The 16,880-nt window shown below is 37.5% G+C and overlaps 1 protein-coding gene across 1 annotated transcript in view; it reads right to left on the bottom strand.

Moving 5' to 3' along the window:
- The window catches only part of LOC311096554 (uncharacterized protein), a gene marked incomplete at its 3' end in the record, with an annotated part of 97,535 nt that overhangs the window by 25,542 nt on the left and 55,113 nt on the right, over positions 1 to 16,880 (bottom strand). The window contains exon 2 of the mRNA XM_084135751.1: positions 15,722 to 15,819. Within this exon, the coding sequence (XP_083991877.1) occupies positions 15,722 to 15,791 (70 nt within the window). The 5' untranslated portion in view covers positions 15,792 to 15,819. The remainder of the gene's footprint in view (positions 1 to 15,721; positions 15,820 to 16,880) is intronic.

Raw genomic sequence — 16,880 nt, 5'->3', positions numbered from 1 at the left:
TTGTAAAGCTCGTAAATGCTATACGAATTTAATAGCACTAAATCAAAATATTACATTCTGTAGCTTCTTTAAAGTAATAATTGTCATGTGCGTGCAGTTTGACGAGTGTCCTTGATCAGAAAAAGATTTGAAGCACTTCTTTGATGCCCAGTATAATATTTATAATATTAACACTTCTACACATCTACTTCTTTCAAGTGTTCATTTCTTTTCTTTCACAGCTGTCTTTCAGATTTACAGCCTCAATATCCAGTGGGTGTTTTATTCAGGAAAGCGGCTACTATTTAATTATTCACAGGTAGAGGCCAATTAGAAGGCTATTGTGCTCTCGTTACATTCGTCCTGTTCTTTTTGTTCGTGCAATCTTGCTGAATAATTCTGCAAACAACATTTTATTCAGTTTTCCATTTGGGCTAATTATATTTTCAGAAATAAAACAATGCTACATTAGAATGATTCAATTGGTGTTTAACTACAATTCAAGATATGATGTGCACCATTTACAGCAATAATCACACAGACATTTAAAGCTTGTGAAACTTCACAAGCTTCTGACCAGCAACATGGCTCAATGTGAAATACTGTATTATAGAAAATAATAAATAATCTGATAAAGAAAAACAAAATACATGTATACGTAAATTTGTGTATATATATATATATATATATATATATATATATATATATATATATAAAGAAAAAAAACAAGTATATTAAAAAAAGAAAAGAAATAATATATATATATTTTTTTTTTCCTTCTTTATCATAGACACTAATACAAACAAATAAATAAACAAACAGACCCTAAATGTTGTCAGGAAAGATCTATATATAAACATTTAGGGTTTATTTAATTGTTTGTTTTTATTTATAATTTGCATGTTTGTTGCACCACATGGCTTTGATTTGGTAGACAAAAGTTGTTGTTTTTTAAATATTAACTTCAAAAAAGGTTGCACTAAATCACTTATAAATACTTGCAACGAACGGTGTCCGAGTGGAAGAGCTCCTAGCAGCCGGAGACCCATCTGCGCAGTTTCAGAGAAATCTGCAGAGGTTTCACAGGCTAGAAGAACACATGACTAACCAAGATCCAGCTCACCTCAGGTCAACGCCAGAGCAGAACTAACACATCAGACTCGTCCATAAGACAGATTGCTTTGGATCTGCCACCTACTGAAACTCTAAGTAGAAGATGCTGGCAGGGACCGTGATGGACTTGTCAGCAGAAGCAACAGGTCCTCGTAACAAATGAGATGCTCTTCAATCTGCTCCCAGCAGACGAGGGCAATAGAGCGGAGGTGGAGGAGAGAAGCTGACGGCTGAATGTGGCTCCACTTCATTCAAGGAGTCTGATATATGGACTGAGACTGTGGTATTTAGGGGTGTTTCTATTAAAAAATAATCTAGTCTTTCAATTCACCAAAGAATCCTGAAAAAAAATGGGTAATACTTTAGTTTAGGGCCCAATTCTCACTATTAACTAGTTGTTTATTAGCATGAATATTACTAGAATATTGACCGTTTATTAGTACTTATAAATCACATATTAATGCCTTAATATGTGTAAATTATTAATAAGCAGTAATTAGGAGTTTATTGAGGCAAAGTTAGTTAATAGTGAGAATTGGACCCTAATCTAGTGTGACCAAAAATGTATCATGGCTTCCACAAAAACATGAAGCAGCAGCACAACTGTTTTCAACATTGATGATAATAAAATGTTTCTTGAGCAGCAAATCATCATATTAGAATGATTTCTGAAGGATCATGTGACACTCAAGAGTGGAGTAATGATGCTGAAAATTTAGCTTTGACGTCACAGGAATAAATTACATTTTAAAATATATTCATATAAAAAAACAGCTAATTTAAATTGTAATATTATTCTTATGTTTTTAATGTATCTTTGATCAAATAAATGCAGCCTTAATGGTGAGCAGAAGAGACTTCTTTTAAAAACATTAAAGAATCTCACAGACAGTAGTGCACTCTCACAACGACCTCACACTTTTAACAATAAAACTCTTCCTAACTACTATATATATTTTTTTATATAGTATTTTATTTTGTATTCATGAGGAAAAAAATCACTGAAAATAACCTCTTTAAAGTCATTTTAAAACACTTGCTTAAAGGTGCTGTAAGCATTTTTTTGGGGGGGGGGGGGGGGGGGGCTATACTAAAACATAAACATATCATAATATGTTTGCAGATATTTAGGAAACATGCTGAGTTCACATACTTGTTTCACTGAAAAGCAATGCTACAGCAAGTTATTCTACTTTGAAACGTGCCATGTTCTGTGTCAGAATTTCTGTTTTTGTTTTGGTCTGTGTGATTCCGCACACTGCCAATTTACCCAACAGGATTTCAACACCGCGGGTTGCCAGCTGGCGGAAAACACAGCGCATTCCAGCCATGGAAGCCAGTAAACCAAACCTAAAGAGCCTCGGCATCCATCGAAAAACTCTATGGGCCCTGTTTTAACGATCTGAAACGCAAGTATCAAACGCGAAATGCAAGTAACTTTGTGGGCGGATCTCAGGCGCTGTTGCTATTATACCGGCGGGATAAATGACTCTTGCGCCCGACGCAAATCTAAAATGGGTTGGTCTGAAGTAGCTTCATTACTCATAGGTGTGGTTTGGGCGTAACGTGAAATAAACCAATCAGAGCGTCATCTCACATTCCCTTTAAGAGCAGGCGCGCTTGTTCCATGGCGGATTGCTATTATAACGGCGGATTTGCCAGGCAGGCGCACGCCAGGAGCGGTTCACAACCGAGGAGACCGACGTTCTCGTCAGGGCCGTAAAACACAGAGAAGTGACATTGTATGAGGATGGGAGAAACCCCCCCAAATAAGCTTCGGTTAAACAGGTGTATGATAATTTGGGTAAATGTGTAAGCTAGATTTATGCCTATTTTTTCACATCTTCATGGACACAACAATGATTTCCCTCGTGTGGTAATATTTTTCTTGTAATAATGTATGGTTTGCAAAAATGGCAACTGTGTAGATGAGATAAGCAAAGTGTATGCGTGTTGTGCACACGCTACATTATGGCCAAGCATGCGCCCTTAAAATAGCATCTGAACGCACCACTGACTTTAGACTAGGTTTTTCCTGGTCTGTGGTGGAATTGTTTTCTGGAACTGCAAAATAGCACCAGGGAACATTTGCGCCGGAACATGCCTCCTCTTTTCGCTGAACCGCCCCCGGGAGCGCAAGTTCATTCCCTAATTTACCAACGTGCGTCTGTCAAGGGAAAAGTCTGCTGTGTGTCGGGTGCAAAATAGGAATGATACATGCGTCGGTGTACAAAGTCAATTGCGCTGGGTGCAAGATAGGGCCCAATGACCAGAGGCATATTAAAACACGGATAAATCAACTCATCAACTTTCAGTAAAAGTGCTCGTCGGCTTCTGCTTTCAAAATTGCGCTCGTTTCTGTTGTGTGTCCTCAATCTGACAACTCGCATGTGCGTCGAGTTTGAGGAGGAGGGGGGGAAACAATATTTTGAAGCTGGACTGCAGTAACAATTTCAGCCGCTAGCTGCCAATATTACATATGGCACTTTTAAAGGCGATGTAATGTAAAATACATTCTCTTAACCCAGTTTATTGTTCATTGACTACTATTAGTATGCCATTCATGGGTTTATCTCCCCCCAAAGTGTAAACATTGAGCCTCTCAGGCATCATCAAAACTTTGAGAGCAGTCCGCTCAGATCTGTCAATCACTTTCCAGCTCAACCTATAGCGAGAGTTTGGGGCATCATTTTGTGTTTAGTCTGTGTGGGACCATGAATGCATTACATGGGAAAAGACATTCAGCTTTGGTTACAGAAGTGCAAGCCAAAGTCAAAGATTAAACAGGTCATGAACACTTCAACGCGAACGGGGCATTGCGATGCAACACGCAACAATGGACGCAGCAATACTATACAGCATCATTATGCACCTATTCAGAAAGACGAAATGTTCCAGTTCATAATGTTTACTTTGACGTGTCCGGGGTAGACAGCCTCAAACCATTCTGGAGCACATGTGCATTTGCTCTAAAGAGAGTGTTTAGCCTATTTACTCATATGACAAATAGCAACACAGCTAAAAGTATAATGTGTTGGAGTTTTTACTGAAAGTAGCTTACTTTTACATGCCTTCACAAGCATCCGTAAGAGCTGTGATTGTGATGTTTCGGTTGGGGGAGTGCAGCGTGCGAAGAGGCGTTTGCAAAATATGCTGTATTTTTGTAATTCCGCTTGGTGCCGCTGGTGTTGCAGAAACTACACACTTCACCTTTAAGTCCTTAAAGGTATAGTCAAACCAAAAATGTAAATACTATCATCATTAACTCACCCTCATGTCTTCTTCTGCAGGACACAAAAGAAGATAGTCAGAAGAAAGTCATACAGGTTTGGAACGACATGAGGGTGAGAAAATCATGACAGAAATTTCATTTTTTTCATCGACTATCCCTTTAAGAAATTTCTTACTCTATATTGTCTTGCTCAAGAAAATGCATTTAAGAACATTCTAATGAACTTATTACCAGATTTTCAAAATCACGAGACAGTCAAATCGAGTCATTGTTGACAACCACACAGTACACATTCACATTGTGAACAGTATAGCAACACCCCGACAACTACTGACAACAGATTAGCGACACCATAGCAACACCCTGGCAGGATTCAGAGGCTCATTAGCTCTATGTGCTCGAGATGTCAAGCTGTGGAGGCTGTGAGAGGTGCTCACACAATATACTGCAGGTCTGGAGAGCCTCACTAAGGAGGAAATATGGGACATCAGTGGAGGTTAAATTCATCACCGCAGCTTTATAGGTCTGGATCAGTGGCTTTAATGGCCGTTCACACTGACAGCGCTTTAGATTGCTGGAGGTCAGAGTCTCTGTGCTTTCGGCTGCTAGCGTTGTCTATTTCACTGCAGTTTCCAACATTGGTGTAGTCGACACATCAATGTGTTCCCGTGTTTTTTTGATCTAGTACCGGTTTATTGTGCCATTATTCTCATGCCTAAGGTTGAAATTTTAGCCTTGCATCAAGATCGTCCTCCCATCGGTGTGTGTGTGTGGAGAGAGAGACGTCTGCACTCTCTTCCTTCAGTCAGTGTGACAGCAGTGAGCACCTTCAACACTTACAGTTATCTTCAGACTGAGACACAAAGAGGCCATGAGCGGAAATATAACACTACACTCGAAGAAAAGTACGTAAATGTATTGTTTATATGAAGTTTATATGCTTTTTCCAGGTATTTTCCCCATATTTTATTAAAGGGGTCATATAATGTCATTTTTGTACAAGCTAATATGATTCTTTAGGGTCTAAATTAAAAGTTTGTAATATACTTTAATTAAAAATTCTCATTAGTATTGTAAGAAAACACTCATTTTACCTGGTCAAAAACAGCTCTGTTTTCAGCACGCCGTTTCAGTGCATGTGTCTTTAAATGATAATGAGCTTTGCTCACCCCGCCCCTCTGTTCTGTGCGTACACCGTTTAAAATAATAATACAAAAACCATAACGCGTTGTTCATTATAAACGTGGGATTATGAATTATATTGAGAACGTCGTACATAGAAAACATGCCATAATGTACCCTGAGTGTAAAAATAGCCACATTCATCGTGAAGCGTGCAAGCTATTTGCAAAGATTAATATAAAGATTAATATAAAGGTCAATAAAACGTTACACTCACTTGTTCTTCTGGAGGTTCAGCAGGAACACGAATAGTTGGTACTGATCCTTTTTTCTGGAGCAGCTTCTTAGCAAAAACAGCTTTATACTGACCCTCGTTTGTAAAGCAGTCTCGAGTCTGGTGAAATGATTCGCGCAAACATGACAGCATTGACGTTGATCGTGGGGAATATTCCCTTCGAAAACAAACTCAGCCACTGCGTCTTCAGCTGTACGGATTTAGAAACATCATCAATATGACTGCTGTGTTCCTTATTGCACCCAAGAACAGAACACCACAATCGTTAGACGCCATTCTACTCAGCACTCCAACTATCAACAATGAACGCGCCGGTCGGCGCGTGCTATGATTGACAGCTCGCTCACGAGGGCGGGTCTGTGTTTGAAACGCTGCTGTCAATCAGCCATCGTGGGAGGGGCGTCGATATTGTGACGTCACAATATCGAACAGCTTGATTTGAGACAGGAGGAAACATATAAGAAGATTTAAAAAAAAACACTGGATGGATTTTTATCATTTTATGATGGTTGTGTACAGGCACTGCCAACACACATTTCAGTACAATCAACTTGTAAAAGTGCATGTACCATTATATGACCCCTTTAAGAAATGTCCATAAAATGAACAAAGAAAGTCCTGACAGAAAATTAGCCTACCTTTAAGGTTTTTTTCTATTTATTTATTTTATTTTATTTTTACTGTTTAAAAGTTTGGGTTCGGTGTGATTTTTACGCTCAACAAGGCTGTGTTTATTTGATAAAAAATACAGTAAAAAATACAGTAAACCAGTAATATTGTGAAATATTATTACAATTTAAAAATATAGCTGCAAGCAGCAATTATCGGGGCCAAGCAGAATCAGATGACAAGACATGCCGACATGTCTGAAAGTGTCAGACCAACTGCAACAATGAGCAATTAAAGACATTTAAAGAGTTTTTTAGGCGAAATGGCTGAAAAATCATAGAAACAATAATTAAAAATATGATTTAATGGATTATCACTTTCGACCAATAGGTGGCGCAGTTACAAAACTGATGTGATGTGGTCAGAGTGAAGTGACAATGACACATACAAAGTTTGGTGTCAATATGTCAAGGCATTGCAGAGATAAAGCCTGAATAGTGCTATTGGCATCATGCCTCAAATTTGCTGCTGCGCTATACGAAAACGGTTTCATCTATCGACACGAAATCCATAACTTTTAGTCGGCACGGTCTGGAGATGATACGATTCGATTTTGGTGAAAATCGGACAAACGGTCTAGGAGGAGTTCGAAAAAGTAGGTTTTGACTGAAAATCAAGATGGCGGACAGGAAGTTCTGCCAAATAAGGTAAACTTGGTATCCATGTTCTCGGCTTGACCCAAGGAATCTATTAAGACCAGTGGCATTTCAATAGGCAGATTTATTTGAAAGTTATTAGCATTTTTAGACATTTTGTTATAACTTTTGACCAAAAGGTGGCGCTGTTTCGAAATATGTTGGTTACTTTCAGGGGATGGTGTTGATGGCACATTGTGAGTTTCATTAAATTACACCAATGCATTTGTTTAGTATAGCATTTTATTTCACAAAACTGTATTGAAGTCAATGGGAATTTCATGTTTTGTTCTATTATAGCTGAAGAATCAAAAAATACAAAAATGGTGTGCACATCCCAAACACCCAGATTGGGTGCAGGTGCAGGACAACTAAATAATATAGACAAAATAAAAAAGTATGAAGTCCGCACACTGAAAATTGCTGCTCCAAAAGAGTTTATTTAAGCTAAGCTTAAAGCATTGAGCCTGATGAAGACCTGAGGGTCGAAACGTTGCTTAGCTTAAATAAACTCTTTTGGAGCAGCAATTTTCAGTGTGCGGACTTCATACTTTTTTATTTTGTTCTATTATAGCACCACCAAGAGGCTCAGTCCCACCAATTTTTTATGTGTCCTCAGAGTGAGCCCATACATATGTGTGTCAATTTTGGTGAAAATATCTCAATTCGCTTCGGAGTTACAGACATTTATATGAAAAAACACGTAACAAATGACTGACACATGACTTTGATTGGATTTTACTACCCCTTACTATCAATATTTTCGCATTTGGGCATTGGCATATAGCTATCGACCTATGTTTCCAAACTTCTGACGGTGGTTTCGTCTCGATCGGAGTAGCGGTTTCGAAGATATAGCCAAATGTTTTTTAAGCGCTAAATCACAACGCTACACAAACCGTAAGGCGAAACCTAGCATGTTTGGTATCGTAGGACTCGGCAAGGATTCAGGAGTCTAATTAGATGAGTCTCGTGAAAATAAGTCAACCACACCTAAAGTTATAAGCATTTAAAAAATAAATTCACCACTAGGTGGCGTTGTTTCGAAACTTCTCACGCTCCTTCAGGACATTGTGCTGATGACCCATACCAAGTTTCGTAACAATCCGTTCATGCGTTCTTAAAATACAGCATTTTAGCACAAAATTCAAAATGGCCGACAGTCAAAATGGCCGATATGGTAAAATTGGATATCAGTCGACTCGGCATGTTGCCCTGAATCTAACGAGACCAATTTTATGATTTTTGGACAAACTGTTCAGAAGCTATAAGCAAAAATAGCCATTTTTCATATCTCCGGACCAGTAGGTGGCGCTGCGCCGAAACGCAGCATGTAGCCTCAGGTCATGCTTGTGACGATGTGTACCAAGTTTGGTCTGAATCCGATAAAGCGTTGCGGAGATACAGCCTTATGTCTGTTTTCGCAAGCGCTACGTAAAATGTGTTCGTGGGTTTATCGAAAACGGTTTGACGAATCAACTTGAATTCCATAACTTTTTTGTCTGGCATTGTCTGGAGATGATCTGGTTCAATTTTCGTGAAAATCGGAGCAACGGCCTAGGAGGAGTTCGAAAAAGTAGGTTTTTCGGAAAATTCAAAATGGCGGAAAAATTTCCATGACGGAAAATGAGGTCATAGGTTGCAATCGAATCGTCTTGAGCCAAGGAATCAGATGACACAATAATTTTGTTGATAGGCCTTGCGGTTCAAAGGTTATTAGCATAAACATGAGTGAAACTTTGGACAGTTGGTGGCGCTAGAGGGATTGGTTTTAAGACACCAAATTTGCTATGGTGACTTTTCAGACTGTCCTCTATCAGTGTGCCAAATTTCATAACTTTCCCGCAAGCGGTTCTATGGGCTGCCATAGACTCCCAGAGCGGAAGAAGAAGAAGAAGAAGAAGAAGAAGAACGGGAACAGATACAATAGGTGCCTCCGCACCTTCGGTCCTTGGCCCCTAATAACTCTTTTCTATTTGAATATATTATTATATTACATTACACTACACTACATTATATATTATATAATTACATTTTATTATCTAAAAGAGCATTTTTAATGATAGGATAGGAATGCGTTATATTTTCATTGGACCAGTCATTTAAATTTCTACTTGCCCTGTCACATTTTTATGAATTTAATTTTATCATTTATTTGAACATTTATATACATATATAATGTATACAACAGTAGACTGTGACATAATTGATCATGTCTGTAAGATTAAAACTGAAAAAGGACACACAAAATATTTCTTTAAATGGTCATTTGGACAAGAAATGGACGTAAAAAATAGCTATTCTGCTTCATTGATTGCAGTAATTTGGGGTTATAGGCCATATCAAAGTGTGTGTCTGTGAAATGCATCAACTCTGTGGGTTCCTTATAGTGACGCAGATCTGTGTGAGTGTGTGCGTCAGAGACTGGACTGAGCAATCAGCACACGAGCGGCACAGCTACACTACTGACAGGAGGAAGTGACAGTCCAATCAGAAAATAATACTAAAACACACACGCTCACACACTCCTCAGTCTGAGACTGAATGATAAGGCAATTCTTGGCAGAAAACGGCATGAGTGCAGTCAAGCAGGCAGATGACAAATGTCCGGTACTGTACTACAGTATGTCAGAGCTGAGTTTACAGAAAGAGAAATTTAATACTGCGCATCGATAATCTAATCAATCAGCTACTGTAAGCCCATTACAATAGGACACAATTATAGGACAATCCCTACAGAATGTGCATTAGCAACCGCTGGGGTTTATAAGAGTAGTCTGAGTAGTTTAATAACCACAGGTGCCTTCAGGCTGAGATGCCAAGAACGAATGAAGGATACCGTTAAGAGTCTCGCTGAGGCACAGGCGTGGGAACGGCCCGGGATCCCACGACACATCGCCTATTGTGGTTCCTGTCAAGTGTTGGATGTACCAAGTGTTGCAGTATGTTTCATCACAGAAAGTAAGACGTTAATATGACATTGCTCTGAAATTCATGAGTTATATCAACAGACAGCCTCGCACAGACAGACATTTGACTAAACGGCATAAGGTCTGGTCCACACTGCAGCTTAATCTTGCCAAATACTGCTTTTCAGACAGAAAGAGACATCATGCAATCAAGTTTGTTTTATTTTTATGTGCCGTTTAGGATCGGAAAACAGATTATCTGAAACAGATTAAACCACAATAATAGATCGGAGTATTAAAATAATATTTAAAGAATGGCATGGTAGTTTCTCTGAAAAATAAAAAATACTACCATGACATTTTTAAAAATAACTTTATACACACTATCTTCTATGTTTATATCTGGGCATAAATGCCCCTATATGATTGTCTCATATTCATATCATATGATATAGTTAAGCATTATCACACAAGTAACGGGCACAATATCACACGAGTGCAAATGTGATATTGATTTTATAAAACAGTTCAATAAAACGAATTGAACGAATCAAATGAATCAATGACTCAATAACTTACTTATTTAGACATTTACCATTTACCGCCACCTACTGGCAGTTTTAGTGTATTTTACGAAGGGGGCGCACTCGGTAATGCAATGCTGTTTGCTAACCACCACAACAGAAAAAAAGAGCAGAAGAAGAGGCGATCTATGCACCAACACAAAACAAGAGTTCAGATGACAGGCAAGAGCTTGCTAGTAGTCTACACACTGAGTTTCCATTCATTTTTGTGACGCGCTTAAAAATAGAGCCTTTACAGTTTTGAATGATGTCTTACTCCTGGAGTATTTTAAGTTGTTTCTGCTATTATAAAGAGACAAAATCATTTGGCATTGTGGAAGTCTCACTATTATAGTCCAGTAATGAAATCTGTGTTTCACCAAAAAAAAGGTGAAGAAGGTTTAGATGTAGATGCCACTTTTTCTCCATTTCACTTATTTCTAGAGCTGTCACTTTACGTTTGAAAATCGATTGCACAATCGATCGGACCAACCAACACAAGTTTCGAAAACGAAAATAGGGAATAAATTTGAACGGCCTTTTCTCGGAGCTCGTCACGATACGCCCGCAGCGAACACACGTCACACAGCAACTGCAGGCTCTGACAAACAGCAAATTATAGCCTACTTCTGCATAATGTGTCTCTTTTTACAACAAAAATGTGAATTCTGCCGGTATTCAGACAGTCTCATGCATACAGATACAGATTCGGGCCACGGGCTACAGTCGCCTACATACCGGTAGGTGAAATTAGTTTGACATTTCTAATCGTAAACACAGCCATGTTGAAGACCGCAGTAATGTTTTTCATTGATGCTATGGCAGTCCACTCTGCTTATTGTTTTCTGAGAATGTTGCACTCCTGTTTGTCATTGTGCACGAAACTTCACGCCAATAAATCATCAGAAATATTGCTGACTTGTGCGCGTCTCAAGCGCCCTCTTTACGTTCATCCTAATGCCTGTTAGTTGTCCGTGGATTTGGCGTTGAAAATGGGAATGTCTTTAGACATGGAAAATCGGAAAATACACAAGAGATGCTTTTCAGTTTTGTATAGCTGATTGTGACCAAATAACTTTTGTTTTTTAGCAGCCCAACAAAAAATATGACCTAAGCAAGAGTGCACATTCTGTTTACTGCTAAGTGCTTAATACACTAAAGGCTGTACTATAGCAACTACCTCAGAGGACTAAATGCCATTAGTTGGAACAAACTGTAATTTGCACTATTGTCAGTTCAAAATACATGAAAAGAAACCTAGCATTGGGCATTTGTTTCTTTTTCCTGTTGTACCGAACTCATATCGAACCGTGACCCCAAAACCGAGGTACATATGAACCGTGACTTCTGTGTACCGTTTCACCCCTACCTTTCATTAATCGACCTCAAACATAGCTTATCATTCGAAACATGTAAGTAGTAGCCTAACATTAGCCACTTTTACATGGCCACTCGCTACAATATTAACCTAGATAAATGTGCACTATTATTAGGCGCATATCCAAGTGTTCGTGCGGAGTGTGAAAGCCAAATAAGTACTTAACTTAACTTAACCATAGGTGCATCTACAGTGCGTGCAGAATTATTAGGCACGTTGATTTTCTGATCATAGATTTTTTCCAGGCACATTTTACCAATTCCAAACCACATTAATCATAATAACTACAATTAATTTTGTATTTAATCATTTATAAGTGATATATAATTGTTCATGAAGGCTGGAAATGAAAAACGCCTTATTTTCAGGTGTGCAGAATTATTAGGCACGTTTTCTTTTACAGATAAAATAAGCCAAAAAAGAGATTTAACTCAAACTGAAAAGTCAAAAATTATTAAATGCCCACAGATTGAGAGTGACTCTTGAAGGACCAGCACCTTATCCTCTTCTACCACTATTTGAAGAATTCATCTTCCAGAATACATTTTAATAAGTTTTGGGAGTTTATTTTTAGTCCATCTCCTACCCTGAAGTCCATTTTGCAGAGATGGACTAAAAATGAACTCCCAAAACTTACTGTCAGATTCTGGAAGATGAATTCTTCAAATAGTGGTAGAAGAGGATGTGGTGCTGGTCCTTCAAGAGTCACTCTCAATCTGTCTGTCTACAAAGCCTATTAAAAAAAAAACAGTCTTCATGTATTTCACAACACTTCAGCTTGTGATTCTTATTAAGAGGGGGTACATTTTTAGGATTCTTTACCTAACCCAAGTCTCTGAGATCCTGACACCTTGCTCTTCTGGAGACTCCAGGTCGGTTGCAGTTCTGGAAAATGGTGGCGCTGAAGACTAAAGGGTTCCTGATGGTTTCACACTTAATTCTTCACCTTCATTCTTCATTCTTTTGTAGTTAACATGTGTCTTTTCTTCTCCACTTGTCTGACCCTGCTGACCCAATGAGTATTTCACTGTTCAATGGTCATGCCTTAACTGCAATTTCTAGTATTGCATTAGTATTGCATTCTTCTCATGGGCATTTCATAATTTTTGACTTTTCAGTCTGAGTTAAATCTCTTTTTTGGCTTATTTTATCTGTAAAAGAAAACGTGTCTAATAATTCTGCACACCTGAAAATAAGGTGTTTTTCATTTCCAGCCTTCATGAACAATTATATATCACTTATAAATGATTAAATACAAAATTAATTGTAGTTATTACGATTAATATGGTTTGGAATTGGTAAAATGTGCCTGGAAAAAAAATATGATTAGAAAATCAACGTGCCTAATAATTCTGCACGCACTGTATTGTGCAGAGATGTCGAGTCAGCATCATCAACTTCATCTATGCAGCCGACACTGACTCAGAAAACACTTGTTTATTTATAAATGATAATGATTCATGTTGATCATGAAAAAGCAAAAGACAGAGAGACAAAATTATTTTAAAAAAAATGACCTACCTGTATATGTATACGTAAGGGATAACGTACGGTCTGATGGTCATTATTGTAAAATAAACCCGGACAGCGTGTCTTGTTTTACTGAAGGGGTTTATTATGCAATAATGACTGGCTGACTGCAACAGAGCTACATACCAAATGAATACATACATGGACACTGAATATTGATTTAGATTGAAATTATTTTATCATCCTGTAGTTTAGATTAAAGCTACATACCACACATTTAGGCACAAATATAAAAAATTCTCCTCAATCAGGTTAAATAGAGGAAATCAAATATATCCAAGCACCAACATCAACAAATATAAAGCATGAAAACCATGAGAGCAATGTGATTTCCACCTGAAATGAATGGTGTTCGTTCATTCCTGCACTCTTCGACAAAGATCTGCCCTCATCTCATAATTACACATGTGCACCTATTCATCATACAGTGAACAAAAAATGTACACATAAAGGTGTAATGCAACGTGAAACAAAGAGAAAGAAGTAATTAGAGAGACAGGATAGATGGAAATACTGTACGTGGAAAAGTTTGTCAGAAAGTGAGGTGACATTTCAATAGCTGAACATCATCATTATATGGGTCATGCAGAGAGAGCAGAGAGAGACCATGAAGTATTCACGCTACTTCTGCGGATGAATAAAGAGAGAAAGGGAAAGCGACAAAGAAACATATATGGGTCTCTGTAAGGGATTTAATTACGGGAGTGAAAACCGCAATCTACAACCGAATTAACACCCGAAAAATGCAGGTATCACCAAAAAATGCACCAAACTTTTATTTTGGCATGTTGTAGTGAAGAGCTTTGAGTTTCTGTGTGTATCTGACGATAGGTTTCTCTAATGAAATGGTGAAATGAGTCTCAGAGCAGCTCTGGAGATGAAGTCATTTAAAAAAACACATGATTTAATTCATGAAAAAAGCCTGAAACAAATCAAAGTCAAATCATACAACCATATTGGAATTTTCCTTAATTACAAGATTCCGTCTTGTAGAACTCGTAATTGCAACTTGTAAACTTGGAATTTTCTGAGGAATTGACCTTTGTTAATGTATTAATAATGAAAGTATACAAAGCATGTATTTGCCATATAAACATAATTTGAGTCGGTGGAGGTTATAAAATGTCATATGGTACAACCCCCTAAATAAAGTAATATTTATGAACTAATAATTGTTGATATTTGTAAAACAAAAAAATACTTAAAAACTTGAACATTATTTGAAAATAGTGATTAAGATGAGATACACTGACATGTATACAAAGTGTAATGAAAATAGGTTATGATTTTTACCTGGTTACACCACATGACAACATGAAAACAACATAAAGGTTTTACAAAACCACATGACACAAAGAGATATTTCTAGGAACTTGCCAGATATTTTGCCATTTCTTTATCTTTAACATTTTAATTTAAATCTGAAATGGTTCAAGCCACAATAATATACAACAAAACTACACTTACAGTATGTAGAATTGATCTTTATGTGATCATAAATGTTAGTTCTGCTTGAGAAAATCTAGTTTGCGCGCAACTTAAACCAATCTCTGCATATCTTTCAAAGATTTGAAGCCATTAACCTGGCAAATCCACTTTATTCGTTTTTCTCACCAGTTAAAAACTGTTTTTTTGTCTGGCAAACTGCTGAGACGTGCGCCTGGCATTGCATTGCTGTCTGGTAATCTGACTAGAGCTTGTGATCCTCTCAAGTGTTGAGTATCAGACGGTCATGGCATGTGGACGTGCCGTCTGATGCGGAGACTACATGCCCCATGCTCGGCCTGCTGCAGATTTGTCAGTTATATCAGGAAGCATATGGAAACCCATATATTGGCAGAACATCCCAGTATCCCAGAGAGAAATGAGCTCCAACACTGAGGCATGATGGATAATCAAGGCTTTAGGCTGTTCGTTCTCTTACATGCTTCTGTAATACCAGCTTAGGGCGACTGCACTCGCTACTAACTTCCAAATAGGAAGTTTGCAATGTTATTAAAATATCCGGTAACACATTTTACAGTGTCCTTGTTACATATGTTACATGTACTTACCTTAGTAATAACAGTAAATTATGCATAATTACATGCAATTAACCCTCAACCAAAACCTAACCTAACCTAAAAATATATAAATACACTGTAACAATGACACTTTAAAATAAAGTGTAACCAAATATCCTGATTCATGTGGCACTTTAAAAAGAAAAATACAAACAAGTATGCAGTCATATTCAGATGATATCTTAGTGGATAAACATGTTACCGAGTGGTTAGACATGAAAGTTCAGACTGACCGCTGCTGTTCCGGCTCTTCCTGTTGGATTTCCCCCCCGTCAGCAGCATTTTCAAGCTGTTTTTAAACATTGTGGCAGCAGGCAGAAGGACTATATGCCTGCAGAGGAGAAGAGAAAAAAATGTTTTTAGCAATGCAACCTTGCATATGTAGGCTATAGAAATATCCTATATATATAAGTTTGCATATATTTTTTGTTAAATATCATATTTGAAACATCAGGTGTTTATGACTCATATAGCAAGATATAGTGAGAATATGATGCTCAAACTCAAGGAAGAAAAAAAACATCAGTTTTATTCAGAGGCCCAAAATACGCAAAGAATGCAATCTGGTGCAGATACGTATATATTTATATGGCCAAAAAGTAAGATAAAATTCTGATAGTATATTATGTAAATCAATGAGATCTTTATATGTACATAAAATGCATATACAGTGCTATGCATAAGTTTAGACACCCATGCTAAAGTTGACTAAAAAGAGGAATCTTTTGGAAATTGAACTTAATGCCTTAATTAAAAAAAATAGGAAAAATCCAACCTTTAAGGACACCAATTTTCTTTGTGAATGAATAATGTATCGTAAATAAATAAATGTTCTTCCTTAAAATACAGGGTGCATAAGTCTGGACACCCCTATGTTAAATTCCCATAGAGGCAGGCAGATTTTTATTTTTAAAGGCCAGTTACTTCATGGATCCAGGATACTATGCATCCTGATAAAGTTCCCTTGGCCTTTGGAATTAAAATAGCCCCACATCATCACATAGCCTTCACCATACCTAGAGATTGGCATGGTTTTATTTCAGTTAGCCTAATAGCTGGTTGATTTGCATTGAGAGATGATCTTATGGAAAGTACTCCATGCCAATCTCTAGGTATGGTGAAGGCTATGTGATGATGTGGGGCTATTTTAATTCCAAAGGCCAAGGGACAAAAACATTTATGTATTTACAATACATTATTCATTCACAAAGAAAATTGGTGTCCTTAAAGGTTGGATTTTGCCTAATTTTTTTAATTAAGACATTAAGTTCAATTTCCAAAAGATGATTTTTTATTCCTCTTTTTAGTCAACTTTAGCATGGGTGTCTAAACTTATGCATAGCACTGTAAATATCAGTCGTCACTCTATATCTCCCAATAATATGATGATAT

The sequence above is a fragment of the Abramis brama genome (genome assembly GCF_963993115.1).
Source record: "Abramis brama genome assembly, chromosome: 14".
Lineage (NCBI taxonomy): Eukaryota > Metazoa > Chordata > Actinopteri > Cypriniformes > Leuciscidae > Abramis > Abramis brama.
Note: the sequence above shows the minus strand (reverse complement) of the source record. Positions and strands in the feature narration are given on the sequence as shown.